Here is a 16,185-nt window from a genome sequence, read left to right as displayed (position 1 = left end):
TTCACTTGCTGCCTAATGTATCCCACCCACTGACAGGAGCCATGATAACCAGATATTTAATTACATTAGTCACATTTTAATTCAGCTTTATTTTTTCTTGAAAGTGCAACTCTATGCACACTAAAAACCAAAAATAGAAAAATTGATTTGGAATTAGTCATATGCTAATTAAAATAAATATCTAATGGGATAAAGAGACCACACAAAGCATAAAAACATTTGAGCTCTTCTGTATTTGTCACTACAGTGTTTATTTGTATTATTGATAATTATTATTATTTCTATCTTGGTAAAAGTGTAAAATTAATCTAATTGGGTAGAGCTGATAGTAGTACTGTAAGCATGTTTGTATTTCCAGTAGGAACAGTACTGCTGCTCTATAGTAGAGTAGTAGTACAGTAGAGGTTATATCCAAGTGTCTTTGAGTAATGAATGTCAGTTTAATGACATGAATGTAAATATGTCTCACACACAAACACGCTCGGACAAGTTTGTACAGTTATCCTTGTTAGGACATTACGCTGAATTGCATGCAGCCCCTTACCCTGACCTATATCATAACCAATTCATTACTAACCCTAACCTTAACCTAATCTCAATTCACACCTTACCCTTTACCCTAACCACAACCTCAGAAATGGCATTTTGCCGCATTAGGACCGCTCTTTGGTCCCATGAGGACTACTGGCCCTGACAAGGTCAGTGTTTATGCCAGAAAAGGTCCCCCATAGGTAACAAAACCACATACACATTTTATAAAATAAAAGTCCTGAACCAGCTGGTATTTGTCTAAAATTTGTAGAAAAAGAACAAAAACATCCGATAAATGATTCAGAGTGTAAATATGAATAAACATATGAGCAATACAACATGAAGTCATCATGTATCAGCCAGCAGAGAGGTGAGTTCAGGTGTGTGTGTGTGTGTGTGTGTGTGTTGTGTGATGTTTGACCTTGACTCTACAGTTGTCGCGCTCAATCCTCAGCTCCCGTGCCCTTGGCAATGTGGTTGTCATGGCAACCACGGCAGCTAGCAGGCTCATTGGCTGGCAGGTTGAGGAGGAGAGTCGATGTCGAAGGGTGTGTGTGTGTGTGTCTGTTTGTGCAGAGCAGACAGCATCTCTGAGATCAATGGGGCTTTGTGGCTGACACACCTGTTCTATTTCTGTTCTATTTTATTCTTCTGTTATTCCATACACTGTCTCTACATTTTTTACACACTTCTTCAAGACTGACCTCTCATGAATCCACGCACACACATACACACGCACATGCAGTTTACTTTTCTGTGAGTTTTCTCTTTTACTTTCTATCTCAATCTCTCAAACCCCAGACTGAGGAATATAAAAGGAGAGATTCACATCTGTTAATGTCAGATTGGGTTCTTATTGAAGGAAGAGAGGGAAAAGCCAAGGTCACTACGGTGACCACACACACACACACTTCAAGCACCAGGGATCATTAAACCATCAACAGAGCGCAGAGGAGTCTGTGCATGTGTGTGTGTGTGTGTGTGTGTTGATAATGATGCCATTAAGCAGCGAATGTATTTATAGCAGTCTCTTTGTAAAGGAGAACACACACTGACCCTCTGAGAGATAGATAAAGAGGAGAGAGAAGGCAGGTTTATATGAAAGAGTTTTTTTTAACTAAAAGTTGATATAAGATGGCAGACATGTATTTCTTTGTCATTTATCCATAGATATGTCATATTTCACCCTCCATACGTTTAGGACACAAAAACAAAACTGAAGCAAAAAAAAACAAAGCAAATAAGAAAAAAAATAAATTATAGCTAAAAGCAGCAATGAACCAGCCCCAGCATGCTATAAAAATTTCACAAAAATCTGATTATGATTGCCATACAGTGCTTACTTCCTGTTGCCAGTAGGGGGTGTAGTGACTATGACTAAATATTGGCACGTAGATATGTTCAGGCGGGGACTCTTTTCAGACATTTGAAGGTGGTTGAGGTTGATTGGACAAAGTACACTCTAGTTACAACCACTGCCTTTTTCATGGCGGTACATCGAAATTTGATGCTACAATGGACACAGCGTTAGGCGAAGCTTTAAGATTTTGATAACTTTTTATTTTGGAGTTCTCTAGAGGGTACTGACCTAATTTTAAGTCAATGCGATCAATTCTGTGGGAGGAGTTTGTTAAAATAGAACACATAGAAATGGCAGAAATTGAGCCAAAATTAGACATGAAAATGGCTGACTCCCTGTTCGGGTTAGGATGTGGCTCCAAGAGGCTTTTTTGTAGATCTGGACATAATACACATGTGGCTCAGAGGTAGAGCTGGTCGTCCACTAATTGGAGGTTGTTGGTTGGATTTGGAAGTATCCTTTCGCAAGATACTGAACCCCCAATTGCCCCCGATGCTGTGCATCATTGTGTGGATGTGAATGAATGAGTTAGTTTCTGTTCGATGGGCTTTGCCATCACTGTGCAAATGTGTCTGAAAGGGTGAATTGGGACGTGTGTAAAAGCGCTTTGAGCTGGTCAGAAGACTAGAAAGGGCCTATACAAGTACAGACCATTTACCATACAGCTGTCAAGACATTTTTCAATGCACATGTATAAGACCCATAGAATGTGTAATTTTTCGCTACGACTGTTATGTGTACCATGTCTCTTGAGGATCAGAGCATGTTGCAGCAGCCAAAAGTGCAATTCTTTTTGGCTGAAAATAATAATTTCTTTAGATACAACAGGACCATCGCAGGGCTCACTGCTCGGGCCCTAATAAAGATGAGCAAACACTGAAAGGATTGGATCAAAAGTAGAACAAGGGCACATAAAAACACTGAGAAAGACTGTCTTCACAAGAACAGCAACTATAAATGACACATTTAACTTTTTAAGGCATTTTGTGGTTAAGTTTGAAAGCACGATGTGAATACACAATGTACCGTCTGTGTGTTGTCCATGTGTGTGTCTGAGGTAACTACATTTCACATTGTACTCTGACAGCATATTTTTCACTTGCTTTTTACAGGACTTTTACTTGTAAAAGTATTTTTACAGTGTGGTATTGGTACTTTTACCTAAGTAATAGATCTTTTTCCTCCCCCCTCAGCCTGGCGTTGCACCCGGAGCGCTCCCTGGTGGCGACCGGTCAGGTGGGGAAGGATCCCTATGTGTGTGTGTGGGACTCCTTCACCGCCCAGACCGTCTCTCTGCTCCGTGATGGACACACACACGGCATTGCCTGCCTCGCATTCAGCGCTGATGGACAGGTGACACACACACACACAAGTTTCATGTTTGAAATGGCACTCATACTGTGCACACACACACACACACACACACACACACAAACAGTGAGTGTGATTAATGATGCATAATCTGAACCAGCAGACCTCTGTGGTTGTGTGTGTCCAACAGATGGTTTTTGTCATTAAAGGACACTCATGTATCAAGCTAAAGGTCGTAGAAGAATAGTGCTTTACTTAGACACACTCACACACACACACACACACACACACACCTATACACACCTACATACACACAAACAATCTGCAGACACATTCTTGTCAACACATTGATAAAGTTGTGTCCTCTCCTGGTTCTATTTTATGGCTCTCAATCATTGTGAAAGCACAAGCCTCATTTCACCTCCAACAGTTTGACAGCAATCGAAGCAGAAACAACTTTAAACATTTGTTGGCATATCAATACTTCAGTCTGCTCCGCCAGTCGTAGACCTGTCAGTATGAAGGGGAAGTGCAGTTTAACCGGTTGTGTTGCATCAGCGAGGTTCAGTCATTACCTGTGGGTCTTTATACGCCTGTATTACTAATTTATCCTGTCATCATGACTCTCAACTTCTTTTTTTTTTTAAGTTTTTTTTTTTTTGCCTTTTATTGCATAGTGACAGCTGAAGATAGACAGGAAAGGTGGGCAGAGAGAGAAGGGATGACATACAGCAAAGGGCCACAGGTCAGATTTGAACCTGGGCCGCTGCAGCAACTCCGTACATGGGTCACCAGCTCTGCCGACTGAGCTAACCGGGCCCCCCCTCCAGTTCTGATATAACTGATGCTAGCAGCACCTATACTAACCTCTTTAGCTCACGCAATTGTTGCTTGTCAATTTTTGCTATTGTTTACTATTTGGGTTTTTTGTACAGATTGGAATGTAATATGAAATATCCATAAAATATGTCACTTAGTCAGGGGTCGTCAGTTTTCCCTTAAGGAAAAAGCTTGGGAACCACTGCTTTAGGGTAATAGATTGAGAGGGTTCAGCGGGGTTGTTAAGGCGTAAGGCTGGCAATATAGCACAAACAAAATCAACATCTTTCATTGATGGAAGAGGAAGCCATTTTTTTACATTTTAGCTCTTTCAGATAATGTGTAGTCAAACAACTTTATATATTGTATAGATTTTAAGAACTTACCACATTCTTTGTGCAAAGTAAACAGTAACACCAGCGTCAGATGATTGTACAAGATTTTCCTCTGTAATGTAATAGAGTATTAGTATAAATATGCACAAAATATGCACAAGGAACTTTAATTTGAAGTTTTATTTGCGCTTAAAGCCCTCTAGTAAATCTAGTCCGTTACTTCAGCTCATATAAAACGTGTTGTCGTCTTAAAAATGCAACAGATTTGATTTCAGTCATCGCTGTGTGTGCAGACTGAGCCAATATTTCCATCACACAGTCACCCGCAATGTTGTGGTTGATTTATATTGTGTGTGGCTCCATCATTTCCTCCCACTGACTCTCCAATGTGACTCAGTTCATCTGCTGAAAACGTCATCAAACAAACATACTTTGACTCACAGTGAGTTTTCTGGCATGTGGTGTCATATCTGACAGCAGTGTGACGGATTCAATATCATCATTTCACATGTCCTCAGACTGGTAGAGGGTTCAATCCACTGATCACCAGGAAATCAGTCCCTCCATCTCTTCAGTTCCTCCCACATGTCAGTAAACCTGTGAGAATGAAACCCAGCTCAGTGTGTCGTCAGAGAGAAGTACATAAAACAAGTCGACTCTGGCTGTGAGTGGGTGGCACAGTAAATACAATCTCTGCTCATGCTGCCTTCACACATACCACCCCAGTCTCACGCCAAAGAGCGTGTAATAGACACGCCAATCTACTAGAGCAATGGTTCCTAACTGGTCTTACCGAGGGACCTACCTTTCCCATGGTCATTAAGTTGCGACACGTGAGATTCAAATGTATAGTTCTACACACTCCGACAAATAAACACACAATGACAAGATTGGAATTATACACGGAGCAGCTATATATATTCACACACACAGTGTTATCAAATATACACATATTTTCATCCCTGCAATCAGAGCATGTTACTCTAATAATAAACTGAGTATGAACATCACAACTGCCTGCTGCTGATTCGTATTAATATATGAATAAAATTATGTGCAGAGGTGTTTACACACAAAATAAGGTAGGCCTCCAAAACTGACTGTTTTATTTCCCTTTTCTGTCAAAAATGATAATCAGACATCAGATAGCTGAGCATTTAAAATACATTTTATTACTTTTTGGTGCCTAAACTGTACTTTATATTGAAAGCATAACTGGACATTGCATATTTATCATTGCTAATTTGACCATGGTTAACAGTTTCTTGATGAGTTTATGGTCTCAATCTTTAGTTTCAAGTCTTCTTGCATACATGATGATGTTCATTTAGTAAATTATGGTCCAAATTAGAGCAAAATAGACGACAAAGCATTGTATGCTTTTGGGCGTGGCTTCCTTATTATTGACAGGCCACTCTCGGTGAGTCTGTCCAGCTCAACACACCAACTCAGATCAAACTGATCTATGGACAAGTCTAAACTGCGCAGCCAATGAGAGCAGCTCAACTTGCAGTGCGTCACCTCTGCTGGCTCCTACAAAATGTCATAGCGACGACTATGATACCAAACTAGAGGTCTGAAAATAGTACTCCACCAATGGGTGACATCACAACAGGTTCACAAATTAGTCTCATGAAGCTATCATTTATCATTTATATACTCTACTCCAACTGGACAGTTGTTTTCTGACGTACTACACATAAGGCAGCTTTTCATTTCCTGTATCACACTTTGTTTCCTGAGTACAGAATAACTTCCTTTATGGTCTTTTTGTTTTTTAATGCAACGAATAACAACGATGACTGAGCTGGCAACACTGATTAGCACTGGAGGCAATCCCTACTCCTCTTGAGGGGCGGAGTAGTAAACAACTCTCTTCTTTGCCTGGTAGTCCCTTGCATTATGTCAGAGGAGCTTTTCTCAACTTTCTCCTGAAGTATCACCCTGGGCTGCAAGGCCAGGTACCATTCAATGAATAGCAGCATGTGTGTCAGTGTGTCAGAGCAGTTGGAGTGGCGGTCTGGAGGTTGACAGCTGCTCTCCTTGAGCCACATTCTCTCTCTCAACTCTAAAAACCTCAAAGGAAAATGCACATCTTAATTTTCCTTTATTTCACAGTTCCTGTTGGCTTTTCATATCAGTTCTGCTTTGTTGTTTGTAAGTTGGTCTGTCAGCTCTTGTCTGGCAAGACATGATTGATGTTTTTATAGAGCAACAAAGTCCACATAAGGAGGAGGTTTAGGTGGGTGGATGGCTCAACAAAACATTGGACTTTAACGCTGTCTCCAGCCGACTATCAATATTGGTGCCTGAAATGGCACCAAGTACTGAGTACTGCCACTTCTGATTTTTGTCCACATGAGTACCCTTACTTCTTATTGAGTACTGCCACATCTGGTGAGCATGGCCATACCCACCATTGAGGTCACCATTTTCTTTCCAAGGGGCAGACAATAAAAGTAGTGAAATAAAGTCTATTCTTTGACACATGACCCAAATGATTCCACAAATGTGGGTTTTTTGTGACACGTTGACATTTTAGCTGGTTGAAAAGAGGGGTTTAGACGTTCAGACAGAATATCACCCAGTTTTCAACTAGAAATCAATGTTGAAATGCGGCTAGGGCTCACTGGAAAGCATAAAATGTGAGGAGGAGTGCTCTGCATGTGGCTGATCTCCTGCCTCAGCAGCTGATCTCTTATCAGCTATTGGCAGTTGTTATCATAAAAATGAGTAAATTCTAAAAATGTATTCAAAGTTATCCATACCCCAGAAATGAGCAACAGAGACATTTAAACCTGCTGTGGAAACTGTCCAAACATTAGCCACTAAACCAGATTTATAATGGCTGTTGGGGTCATTGCTGAGGTAGAAAACATTTGAAACTCAGGCTTTCAAAACTGGCAATAAAATGCACAGAGCGTTGTTTCCTTTGGCCAACTGTTAGAAATGAATGAAGCAGAATCAGACTGAGTAGTGAAGTGACTCTGTAAATAATCCATACTGTTGTGTCGGCAGTTTTTGCTTCTGCCGGGACTTTGGTCATGATGACTTAACTACTTTGAGTAAATCAGACTAAACACAGAATCAATAAAATTATCATAAATCCAACTTAATAATAAATCAAGCGCTCAGGGTTTGGTACAGCTGATTTATTATTAAGTTGGACCACATTCTGAATATTCCTCTAAACCTGGAATGCTTTATACCAGTGGTTCCCAACCTTTTTCCATAAAGGACCTCTTTTCTATCATTTAGAAAACTGATGCCCCTTGCTCAGGTGACATATTTGATGGATATTTCATATTATATTCAAAACTGTACAATGAACCCAAATAGTGAATTTAGTAACTGCAAGAAGTTTGTGTAAAACGAGTCATTAATGGGCTTCTTTTTCACAAATTCAGTGTTTTCTTGTCAATGTTGCTTGGCCATTGATCTATTAGACAATTTACTTAACAATTTACTTTACATTACAGAAGTGAACCAAGTGCTGCACTGCAAGTTTAAATTCACAGCTGAACATCAAAAAAGTTCTAAATTTGGTCCGACTTTGACTTCATGTGTGAAAGGAACAGCAGAACATGCTTGATAATTTACAACAAAATGTCATCAGAAAACATTATTTACATTTATTTATAATTATCTAAAAATTAACATGGAACCTGAGAACGGCCGTGGTTACTTGTACTTTAATTAAGTATTTCCATTTTACTCCACTTTATTTCAGGCAAATAATGTACTTTTTCTTCACCAACAGCTTTAGTTACTTTTTTGATTAAGGTTTTACAGAGAAAACATACAATGAGTTTCTACAATGTTATATTGTTAAACCCACTTATAATGTATATACACGTTATGGTAATAATAATTATATATAATATATTTTATTATATGGCAGCATTACAGTGACAGGGTCCATTCTGCTGTGAACACTATAAAAAAAAAGAATGAATAATTTCAAGGTAACTGTCTTCACAAAAAATTTAAGTTATAAGTCAAACTCTTTGCTGACCTCTAATGTTTTGTTGAATTACTTTTCTTTTTTAGAAGAACTTAAATCTTTGAGTTCTAAAAAAGAAAATTTGGTATTATTTATTTTATTTTTTACTTAAGGTTTTTTTTTTAAAAAAGAGCTGTGAACCTGATTTTTTATTATTTGAGTTTGACATTCAAAAATTAGTTGCCTTGAAATTATGAGTTCTAGAACGAGGAATTTATTTATTATTAACTCAGTGTAATTAGATATATTTGTCAGTTTCAAATTTTAATTGTTTGTCACTTTTGAAACCTTCAACTCATCAATTTAAGTTATTTAGAAACATATACACATATACTCCCCTCCATTAAGGGTATAATTCATGTAATTGTTTTCTTTCTGATCAAAATTAAAACAATGCAAACCGAGCTGCACTTCAGACACTGAACCAACATTATTCTTTGGCTTATTGTGACTAGGCTATAGGAAACACTGTCATGAATTATAAAGCTTAAAGTCATTCAAGTTGTTGTAAATTATTTCCATTATTTCACAAGATAACTGTAACTGTGAATTTAAAAAATCACAATAAATTACTTTTTTTTTTTTACTTCACAGGATTTAAAGCGAGGGTAGGTAACACTGTAGAAACTAGAAAGAGACAGCTAGATTTTGAAAGTATCCATTTCAGTCCGGGTTCTGTATTTCATTACCCACCCTAGCTTTAAGCAGCTAAAAGCACTGAATGAATATTTATTTATTCATTACCATAGTTACCTCCCAAAGGAATCCCAAAAAAATCACAATATTTGTGTCCTAATGCAGAAAACAGCTTTTTTCTCCTCATGCTTTCTGTGACTTTTCATTTAGATCGCTAACTCTCTCTCTCCCTCCTCTGTAGCGGTTAGCCTCGGTCGGCCTGGATGCCAAGAACACAGTGTGTATCTGGGAGTGGAAGAGAGGGAAGATCCTGGCTACAGCCACCGGACACTCAGACAGGGTGAGAGAGTGTGTGTGTGCTTTTGTGTGTTACATAGACTGTATGTGTGTGTTAACGTCTCTTTTTCCCTCCAGATCTTCGATATCTGCTGGGATCCGTTTCAACAAAACCGTCTGGTGAGCTGTGGAGTCAAACACATCAAGGTAATACACAAAAGAAACACTAAGGACGGTGATCCTCACAGATCCAATAGTCAAGATCGAGTCATCACACAGAGAAGAAATGTACTATACTGAGCTAACATAAAGTAAAACATGAACACTTCCATTAAAGCACAATGCATTTTTCAGACTTTTTTTGTCTTTTTGAATTATCTGACAGATAATTAGGTCTCAAGGCTGGTTTATAGTTGTACGTGATCTACGCCGCTGTAAGCTTTACTTACGCTGCTGTCTGCAAATAATGTCCCCACTAATACAACCAATGGAGCTGCTCCCTGCTGGCCATTACATAAAATGCATGTTTAAGACACACACTTCAATTGGCTCTGAGAAAATTGCCTTTTGTACCGGCTCTCCCCTACCACAGAGGTAAAATCCCTTAAACAGTAACAAGAACAGTAACAATCAAACCAATAATCTGCATGTATTTTCAATTTTCATTCATGCCAACTGCATGAATAAATAACTGAATATCCAACAAAAAACTTTAAGACAACTCACTGTGAGAAGCAAGCATTAATTAAAGCTGAACACCAGTGGTACAGCCTGAGAGAGAACAAGAAACACTTTATTTTATTTTTAAAGTATATTCTTTGGGGCTTTTATTGCCTTTATTATAGTGACAACTGAAGACAGACAGGAAAGGGGGGCAGAGAGAGGGGATGACATGCAGCATAGGGCCACAGGTCGGATTCCAAACCCCTGGGCCGCTGCAGCAAGGACTCAGCCTCGGTACATGGGTCGCCAGCTCTACCCACTGAGCTAACCGGGCACCCAGAAACACTTTCTTAACTCACTACTCCCCTCTCTCCCCTCTCGAGCACCAACACCAAGCTTTAAAGACCATCAACATAAAAGTCTCCTCTCTCTGGATGTCTTTAACAGAAAGATGAAGCCAGAAAGGTTTTTAATGTGTGTCCCCTCTCTTCCCTCTCTCTCTCTCTCTCTGTAGTTCTGGTCTTTGTGTGGTAACGCTCTCACTCCAAAGAGGGGCATTTTTGGGAAGACGGGCGACTTGCAGACCATCCTGTGTGTCGCATCGGCTAAAGATGACATCACATACTCCGGGGCACTCAACGGGGACATTTACGTCTGGAAGGGACTCAACTTGATACGAACAGTTCAGGCCGCCCATGGGGTGAGTCTCATACCTGCTGACTGATACCTTCTACCTCCATTTAAGTTCTCAAAGTTGTATTACTGACTGTAGGGCTGCAATTAACCATTATTTTCATTATTATTCAGCTGATTGATCGATTATTTAATTGATTGATTAGTTCTATTGTCCAATCAGTCCAAAACTCAAAATGGTTGATTATTGTTATTATTATTTCATAGGTCAAGATAGAATCAGCAAATCCTCAAAATTGAGAAAAATAAATAAAAAGATAGTTTGGTCTTAAAAATGACTTAACGGTCCAGTGTGTAAGATAGCGTAACACGTGAAAAACACCCGTATCTACAGCCTACAGTGTTATGTTTGTCCGTTATGAGACAATATAGAAACATGGCAAACTCCATTGAAGGCAACCTGATTCTTATTTTCAGTTACAGTAATAGTAATATAGAGCCTCCTAAATGTTACACACTAGACCATTAAATGATTAACTGTTGAAAATGAAATGAAAATAGTGGCTGATTAGTTTTCTAATGACTGACTAATCGATTACACAAAGTACTCCAAAAAGTCTACTCATTTACAGCAACACAAATGTTTAAGATGTCACTTTAATAGCAGAAGATGTTCCAGATGTTTTAATAATGAAAATCCTGGGTTATGGGTTGGTTCAATAGGAGAAGCTCTCCTATTAAGAGAGATGCTGTACACATTTACACACAAGGCACAGCAGCATAACTTCATTGATTATTTAAATCAAGCAACATGCCGTCAGGATTGGTTAGTGCAGCAGTGGAGTAAAGCATGTGGATTCAAACTAAGAAATCAGAAATGATCTGAGCATCACTAGCGGGTACCATCCATGAAAGACATACATAGTGGAAACCTTGATTGTGTATGATAGCTGTGTGAATTTGTGTGTGTGTGTGTGTGTGTGCAGGCCGGTATCTTCAGTATGTATGCCTGCGAGGAAGGTTTTGCCACAGGAGGCCGAGATGGTTGCGTCCGACTGTGGGACGTCGACTTCAAACCAATCACCAAGATCGACCTGCGAGAGGCTGAGCAGGGATACAAAGGTACAAAACACACACAACAACCCTAACCCTAACCCTACAGTCATAATATCAGCAAGACAGAGAATTACATTTATACAGTTTGGACTAAACACATCTTCAGGAGTTTTTATTTTATTGAACTTTTTTTGATTTGTGGTTAGATGAGAATCCAGCCTTCATCAATTAAACTAAATAAAATTTTACTAATCGCACTAATATGATGAATGCAGAAGTTCAGGCCACGTTTCTAATTCATTTTAGACTTTTGGAAGCCACAAAGACCAATTTCAATATCAGATTTTATTTGCAGGTTAAAGAGCTGATTCAGATTTATTGAAGTGGGGTTGTCTGAGGTACTTATCCAAAGTCAGTGTATGAGTAGACAGAGGTCGGCATGCCCCCAGTTTGGAGAAGCAGACAGGAGGACCAGCACAGAAGCTAAGTAATGTACTGCTGTGGACTGAGGCATCAGAATTATAGCCACCTAAAAAAAGCCCCTCCTAAAAACTCGGTTCCAAGTATTTGTAACATTTCAACTGCTTATTAGTTTAGATTCAACAACTGTTTTCTGATATTATACCACTGTGGTTATGGGTTGGTTAGGTTTATGCACCAAAAATATCTTACTACTCAATAGATCTGTTAATCTACATCTACAGACAAAATTAAGCAGTTGAAATGTTACCAGTGTTGCTGTCAGACAACCTTTTCTGTCAGGAAACTGAAAAATTTATATCAACCTGTCCTCTCTTCAAATTTACAGACTCATTTGACAAAAACGGTACTTTTACCCCACAGTACAAAGGAGTTGCTGGTCCACTAATGCCTCGATCTGTCAGTTTGTGTTATTGTGGGATTTTTGTGTTTTAATACAACGTTTGCAGCCAGAAGTGTTTGCACAGTTATAGGCTGTAGGGTGGACCCTTTGCGATGACAAGCATCTAATGCTGGGAACCGGCTGGGACCCCTCGTGTCCAAAAACACCCCCATGGACGCATACCATTACTTACTGTTTAATACCAGGTGGAGACTGAGTTAAGTATGATGTTGCCATCTGAAAGAAGGAAGTGGAGACAATAATGTGTGTTAGACAAAGGACCTGGACTTGACTAACCATCTACTGTGTGTGTAAGACCTTTATACCTGTAGAGACCTCTCTGTTAATGAGGAGCTCTGGCCTTTCCGTCTCTATGTTCACAAACATGCCCTTGACTAGATATTTAAACCTCTTCTTCAAACTTAATTTAACTCACTGAGTTTAAATATCATTATATCTTTTTTCTAAAGGCAAATTCTGCACATCACTTCCCCTCCGTCTCCTGGAAACCAGAAGAAAATGAGAAGAGAAGGTCATTTTGAAATCGAAGACTCTTTTGTCAGTTGAAGGTTGTGACGCTGCAGTCTCCACTGAGTTCAGTCCTCCTTTTGAAAAAGTGAACGCTTGAATCCTTCACCTCCATTTCAGTCTCTCTCTTTTCCCTCTGAACATATTTGAACAGTCAAATTGTCATCCTCGGCCTCTAGTTGGAGATAGGATTGACCTGATTTTCTGTCTTTCTCATCCCTGACAGTGTTTGAGGAGAAGTTTTCAGTAACTAGGAGAGCAGAGGTGTAAAAGTTTGTCTTCTTCTCTCTTCAGCAGAAGAAACGAACTGACCTGATTTTGGGGAAAACCCAGAGGGTGCTGAATATTTGAACCTCTCCCCTTTTTACTGCTAAATGCCGTTCAGCAGCAGGAGGTAGAGACGTATTCCTTTAGAAAAAGCTGTGGGGGTGAGCCATTAAGCCCCTAGCCCCCTTTTCATGTCTCCTCTCTGAAGATCTCTGAAAGTTAGAAAAAAGAAAAGAGGAAAGGAAGGAGGTAATGGTTTTGTTGTCTCTGTTCCCAGTCAGAGTTGGAAATGGCCTCATTTTGTGGAGTTGGAGTAGGTGAAAGGTTGACCCCTTCACCTCTCAAAGGGCTATAGAGGAAGTTTGGAGGGCAGGAGGTAAATGTTACTCCTCAGCAGGAGATGGCTTCCTCTTTAACAAGGGTTGAGCACAGGAAAGGTTTTCAGTTATTTCTGTTGTGAAGGTGAGAATAAGACAGAAGGTGTGAAGGTTTGTCCCGTTATCAGCCGTGTCTGCTGGTCTGTTGGTGCACCACTTCAGTCCAGACTGTAATAACTTATACTTGAACTTAACTTATAACAACTGTAGGATGAATTACCATGAAATTCGGCTTGGTATCACCAAATAATTTATGCATGACAAGCCAAAGTGTTAAAGGTCCAGTGTGTAACATTTGGGACGGTCTTTAGGCAAAAATTAAATATATCCATAGGATAATAATGTTCTCATAAGTGAGTTTTTATCTACAGATGCCGCAGGTCACCTTCCGTGGAGGCTGCCCTGGTGCCATCATGAAATTCATGTTTTTTATGTTAAATGCCTCAAAAAGTGTGGTTCAGACATTCATGTTAGCGTTTAACTCAAAGCAAAGAACTGCTAGCATGACTGTAGCGTAGACTCTTATTTACACCTCCTCCTTTGTAGGGGTAGGAGATGGAAACAAGCTCCGTGTGAGAAGGTAAGGACCAGGTTGTGCTCCAAAGAACTTGAAAAGAGTTCTTATTACACGTTGTCCGACCAAAATCAAAAATGTTTGTAGTTGATTCCAATGACCCCACTTAAAGGGTAGGGGAAAACCTGACCGTTATGGAGATACAATATATGAAAAATAGATATAATAATGAAAATGTTCAGACTCGAAGACATTTGTGGTATTTTACTGAGTTGTTCACATAAAAAGGGACAGAAATAGTTCTAAAGAATAAAAAACAGGATTTGAGACAGAAGCTCAAACCCTGGCTCCTCTGTCATCTTCACACAACTCATCAATTACTGCTCATCAGTGAGTGGTTGGTTTTCAAAAGGGCATTTGCGTACATCAATGTATGTCCAAATTGTAAGTCCAAGTGTATGTCCAAGTGTCTGACAGCCAGATATAATGTGGTTTGTCCATGGCTCCAGTCTCACACTGCTGGTATGTTTCTCCTTATTGACCCGTCGTGCAACACAAAGCTTAATGAGGAGCATAGTAAAATAGACATGCATAAATCACGGTGTTGTTTCTCAGGAGTGCAAAGAGGAAGAGAAAAACTTCAAAATGAAATGAGAGCAAGACATCAGATCACATTTTTGTAGTCCATTTCCTTCCTTCCGTTTCCAAATGATTTGGTGAAGTTTTCCTCTTTGCTGCCTTCTGGCTGCTATAATCACTTCTGAGATGACATATCAGAAATTCTTCCTTCTGTACACCACTCTTACAGTGCAGAAAGTCTTTACCAATTATTTCCAATTTACCTCATAAACTCTTCCTGTATTAGGTTGCTATGGCTCGTGAACCTCCAGGGAGGAGTTTCTAACAAAGTTACAGGAAACATCACACGCTGATTCATGCCATCAGCGGCAGAAGACGCTCTAATTGGCGAGTGCTGTGCTGCTGAACAGCTTTGCTAATTAAATTTTAGATGCTGGGGAACAGGAGTGTGACGGTGAGGTTGGAAGAAAAGAAAAGTGTGTGCGTAACTTCTTCCCATGTAAAAAAAAATTTAAATCTTTCTTTGAGTCAGTCTGTTACTTCTGAAATCTCCAGAAGATGTAATATTACATTTGTCATATTTTGCTGCAGCCATGATTGTGTAATAAGTTCATCATTTGTCCTAAATCCCTAAAAACAAAGAATCTGCTTGAGCTTTGACAGTCGCTAGAAGCACATTCATGGCCATTTGTAAAGGTTTCTGTGTGTGTTGTAACTTTAGCTAAGCTAGCAACGCAAAGAGACAAATTCTCCAGTGTCTATGGGGAATATCAGTTGGTTTTACAGGAGCAGGGTTGGTTAGTGACAAAAGCTGCCACCAAATACGGCACCCGTCGCCAGATTAGCCAGCGATATGAAATTTAATAGCAATTTCAACCAGTAGAGGGCGTTGCTATGCATTTTTATAGCACAGTGCTGTATTTAGAATTGAAATACTTTACACTAACTCCCATATAGACAGGATTTCAGCAGACAACATTTGGTTTTGGGGTTTACTTACTCTTTAAAGGTCCAGTGTAGAGGCATAACTAGTTAAAAATTCATGTAGTACATTCAAGTAAGATTTTGAGTAAAGGACTTTTACTTTTACACAGTAGAATTGCTGCTACTACTACTACTACTACTTTTCAACTAAAAAATCTTTCTAGAAATTCTTCCACCTCTGATCCACATAGTTTATCTGAAGCTAATATGAGACTCCAGCTCTCTCAGGTGAATAAAGTGGATATCTTCCAGGTAATTTTTATTAAGCAATGTCCTCTTTGTGTTTGGATCCTTCCTCTGCAGCTCAACAAAAAAACACAGAGGAAATAAAAAGAGAGAATTTTGGCTCTAACGTTTGAAGATATTCTTGATTTGATGAACAGGCTCGCTTTAAAGGGGAACTTCGGCAGATTTTTACCCTAGTCTTGATCACTAAAGGTCCCCGAGTACT

General features: G+C 39.4%; 1 protein-coding gene across 1 annotated transcript in view; it reads left to right on the top strand.

Moving 5' to 3' along the window:
• LOC118329649 (echinoderm microtubule-associated protein-like 6) overlaps positions 1 to 16,185 on the top strand; it is a 90,927-nt gene that overhangs the window by 20,076 nt on the left and 54,666 nt on the right. The window contains exons 2-7 of the mRNA XM_035663878.1: positions 3,085 to 3,244; positions 9,237 to 9,335; positions 9,410 to 9,478; positions 10,449 to 10,634; positions 11,554 to 11,689; positions 13,240 to 13,259. Of these exons, the coding sequence (XP_035519771.1) occupies positions 3,085 to 3,244; positions 9,237 to 9,335; positions 9,410 to 9,478; positions 10,449 to 10,634; positions 11,554 to 11,689; positions 13,240 to 13,259 (670 nt within the window). The remainder of the gene's footprint in view (positions 1 to 3,084; positions 3,245 to 9,236; positions 9,336 to 9,409; positions 9,479 to 10,448; positions 10,635 to 11,553; positions 11,690 to 13,239; positions 13,260 to 16,185) is intronic.

This window comes from Morone saxatilis, unplaced genomic scaffold, assembly GCF_004916995.1.
Source record: "Morone saxatilis isolate NCDOM2014 unplaced genomic scaffold, NCSU_SB_2.0 Contig19, whole genome shotgun sequence".
Classification (NCBI taxonomy): Eukaryota; Metazoa; Chordata; class Actinopteri; family Moronidae; genus Morone; species Morone saxatilis.
The sequence above is the reverse complement of the archived record's forward strand: the minus strand, read 5'-3'. Positions and strand labels throughout refer to the sequence as shown.